General features: G+C 55.0%; 1 protein-coding gene across 1 annotated transcript in view; it reads left to right on the forward strand.

Annotated features, from left to right (window-relative positions):
- Nucleotides 1-3,910, forward strand: part of GALNT5 (polypeptide N-acetylgalactosaminyltransferase 5) — a 124,362-nt gene that overhangs the window by 112,194 nt on the left and 8,258 nt on the right. The window contains exons 3-4 of the mRNA XM_010001076.1: nucleotides 1,700-1,866; nucleotides 3,544-3,663. Coding sequence (XP_009999378.1) covers nucleotides 1,700-1,866; nucleotides 3,544-3,663 — 287 coding nt within the window. The remainder of the gene's footprint in view (nucleotides 1-1,699; nucleotides 1,867-3,543; nucleotides 3,664-3,910) is intronic.

A 3,910-nucleotide genomic window follows, 5' to 3' on the forward strand; every position in this document is an offset into this window, starting at 1 on the left:
CTCTGGCCCCAGCCTGTGGGCACGGCAGAAATGGGGCTGCAAGGAGCAGCCCACGGCAGCAGCTGTTGGCAGCTCCCAGGTACCAAACGTCGTTATCTTTTGCCTGATCCTTCCAGTCTCTCCCAGCTCAGACCCTGCTTCCTCTCTTGATCCTTGCTGGAGTGCTGGACTACACCACTCAAATTTGGCCAAACAGGAACCTTGTCTTGTCTCATCCTTTGGTCAGCCTGTCTGTGTGCAGTGCTGGCTGCTCTCCAGGCTTTGCTCACCGTGCTGGTGCTTGCAGAGCACCGTGCCTCTGCAGGAGGGTGTGCAGGGAAGGGCCCACCGAGGAGGAGGGAGACACACAGGCCGAACAAGTGAAGGCCAGGGGTGGCCAGGAGGCTGGCAGGGAGCCCCCCAGCTGGAGCCCTGCACCTGAGCTCACCCCAGCACCAGAGTGCTGTGTGCCTCCAGCCTGTCCCCAGCTTCCTGTCCTAGCTTCTCTGGGACAATCAAGTCACCCAGGTTTAGACAGGGGCCCAGATTTCCTGACCTGGCAAAAACAAAAGTCACCTGCTGCATGGCATGGTATGGTGTGGGTAAGTCAGCACCCGTGACAGAAGGTGTGGGGAGGGACTGGGCTGCTCTGGAAGGATGAGAGAGAAAAACCTGCTGCCAGGCTTCAGCCTAGGGATGAGAGAAAGCAAGTCCCAGCAATTCGTGGGCGTTCTGGGGTCAGCCAGTCTGGGGGAGAGGAGCTCTGCCAGGTGTCCCACACAGGATCTGCTCAGAGAGTGAAGAGCTGAGGGAGCCCCGCTCACCAGCCTGGAGCAAAGCTGTACTGGATTGCAGATGGAAGAGGAGGAAAGCTGATCATCCACCTTTTGAACACTGAAGACACAGGCCTGACCTGGCTGTTGCATTTTTGGCTGTTACAGAGTAAAATGACAAGCCCATAGACATTGGAGAAATTGTATCAGTCCTTGGATCTGCCGATGGTACCACTGGCAGTTGGCCAGGGAATATCTCGTATGGACTGGGGGCATGATCAGCCAGGATGGGGCATCCCTGAGGAGGGTGCTCAGGGCATGAGATATAGGGTGCTCAGGGGGGCAGACTCACCAGTACTGTCACACATTAAATTTGGATGTTTTCCCATCCTCCAGAGTCCCCTGAGGGAGGTGCAGACATTGGACTGGTGACTGCTCCTCACTGCCTGCATGTCTGACAGGTTGCTGTGCTGAGCAGACCTTTCTGGAAGTGGCCATTTCTGGGCATTTTGCACAGAATGCCAATGCTCTTTTTCCAGCGAGGCAGTCTCTCACAGCCCAGGTTCCCAAGCCCAGCAGGGACTTGCAGGATCCCTTCCTCACAGGAGTCCCTGAGGCCAGGGGTGTAGAGTTGGGACCGGCCTCGCTGCCTTTGCACTGTTGCCCTGTTTGCTCACAGAAGGGAGATATTATCACCTGGGGACAGGGAGTTAAAAAGAGGTCCCTGTTGGAAAGAAGTGCATCCTGTCCCCACGGCTGCCCAGGAGAGTTCTCCCCACCCAACCCTCTGCTCCCTCTCCCAACAAAATCCCACTGCAGGACTTTGCCTCCGTATTTCACGTTTGGCATTTCCCCCTCCCTGTGTGTTTTCCCAGCCAACTCCGAGCCTGGAGATTGAGCCAGGAGGTTGGCTGGCCGTTGCCTGTGAGCCCGTGCTGTCGTTGCAGGTGCTCTGAGCAGCAGGTCCATGATGACCTCCCGACCACCACCATCATCATGTGCTTTGTGGATGAAGTGTGGTCCACCCTGCTGCGCTCCGTCCACAGCGTCCTCAGCAGGTCCCCTCCCCACCTGATCGAAGAGCTCATTTTGGTGGATGACTTCAGCACTAAAGGTAGGTGAAGCTTCTTCTGCCTTATGAAACCAATATAACTCGGGGCCCAAATACGATTTGTTCTCTAATGCAATTCCGAGCAGCAGGGGGAAATCACATTTCCTCCCATGGATGTATTGCAGCACGTCCCCAGCGCCGCTCTTACCTTGCCAGATGAGGAGATCAGAGGCCAGCCATGCATCCCTAGGGCCTCCTCGGCTCCAGGGCTCATGCATTTATGAAACCCATTCTGTCACCCTTCTCTGTGCAGTCCCAGAGGAGTGCCCTGTGGTGTCAGAGCAGGTGATGGGGAGGAGCAGCACGCCCTGTCCCGGGTACAGGTGGTGCAGAGCGGGGCAGCTGTCCCTGCTCAGGGCTGCACGCCTGGCTCAGGTGGTGCCCAGCCTCTGGTCAGGGTGCTTTGGCTCTCTCCTGGCTTCAGCCCTTAACAATTTAGGAATGCTGTAGTTTTCCAATTGCTGGTTCTTTAGAGGAAGTGCTGCCTCAGACAGGCTTCACAGCTCATGCTGTGCATGCAGGGAGCCTGCGGTGCAACAATGGGTGCAGAAAAAGAGAAGAAAGACTCACTTTGCTCATTTTTAAAATAATCATTCAAACATGTTCATTCCACTGCCCTCAAAGGCATCTTGCTGGGGTTTCCTCTTTACTTTTTCCTTGTGGCTTCCTTGCCATATCTGCCTGTTTGCAGCTGAAACCTGGCAAGGGTGGGTGAGTTCCAGAGCTGGGCCCAGCAGTGCTGTCCTCCCAGTGCAGTCACCTCCTGCAGATGTGTCTGCAAATGTTTCACCTCTGGAGCTTTTCAGGGCTTTTAACTGGCTTTTGGAATGCAACAGTTACTTTCTCCTGGGGAAAATCAAACAGAATTGATGAAATTTGTAGAGCATAATAATAATAATAGTAATAATAATAATAATATCTTTTTTTAGGCAAAGGAAAAAAATCCACAACTGGATTTTAATTGCAATTATAGTGCAATGAAGGAAAAAATTCCATAATTTTGGAGTCTTTGAGCAGTACCTGGTTTAGGTCATGAAGTACCCCAGTCAGGCCACTGGGATTTAGCTCATGGCCTGTCACCAAAAGCCCCATGCTTGCTGCTCTCTACTTCCCAGGTCTCCTGCATTCAGCAAATCCATGTGCTTGCTCAGCATTGGTTACACATCCACCCTTGCTGCATCCACCTGGTTTGCAGCCATGTGGAGTGGCTGCCCAGCAAGAGATGGTGCCACCACCACAGCCCTGTCCTTTGTTGGGGGGCAGATCCAGGGCAGCCCCTGGTGAGCCCCAGGACCAACCCCTCCACCCGTCACAGAGTACAGGAGACATGTCTCCAACAGATTTTTATACTTGTCACCCTGGTCTAGTGGCAGGTGTCCCTGCCCATGGCAAGGGTTTGGATCAAGGTGATCTTTCAGGTCCCTTCCAGCTCAAACCATTCCATGACTCCATGAACATCAGCCTAAACCTGCTGGCCCTGATACAGGAGCTTCACCAGGGAGCAGGGTCAGACCACAATGCCATGTAGCAGAAGCCCTGCAGCTGTGCCCAGATGTTTGCACCCAAGGACCCTAGTGTGTCCTGGAGATGCTTCCAGGGAAAATCTACCCTCTGCTTGTCACCTCTGGAAGGAGTTGTGAAGTGGGTAAGTCAACCTCACCCTCTCCTCCTTCCCTGCAGAGTACCTCAAGGAGCCCCTGGACAGGTACATGTCACAGTTCCCAAAGGTGAAGATCCTCCGTCTCCAGGAGAGGCACGGCCTGATACGGGCCAGACTGGCAGGAGCAGAGGTTGCCAAAGGTAGGACAGAGCCCTCGTACAGCCCTGCCTGCCCCCCAGGGGTGCCCAACAGCCCATCTCCAGCTGAGTCCCCTCCCACTTTCCCAAGGCTGTGGTTTTGCTACACGAAGCACAAGGGTGTGATGGGGGGGAAGAGCTGTGGCTCGTCTGGCACCTCAGCATGGCCCCAGCAGGCAGGACCTCCAGCCCCACGGGGATGGGCACGGGGCACCTGAGGCCTGATGCTGCCCTGGCCTCTGCTGCAGGC

Source organism: Chaetura pelagica, unplaced genomic scaffold, assembly GCF_000747805.2.
Source record: "Chaetura pelagica isolate M959 unplaced genomic scaffold, ChaPel_1.0 scaffold26, whole genome shotgun sequence".
NCBI lineage: Eukaryota > Metazoa > Chordata > Aves > Apodiformes > Apodidae > Chaetura > Chaetura pelagica.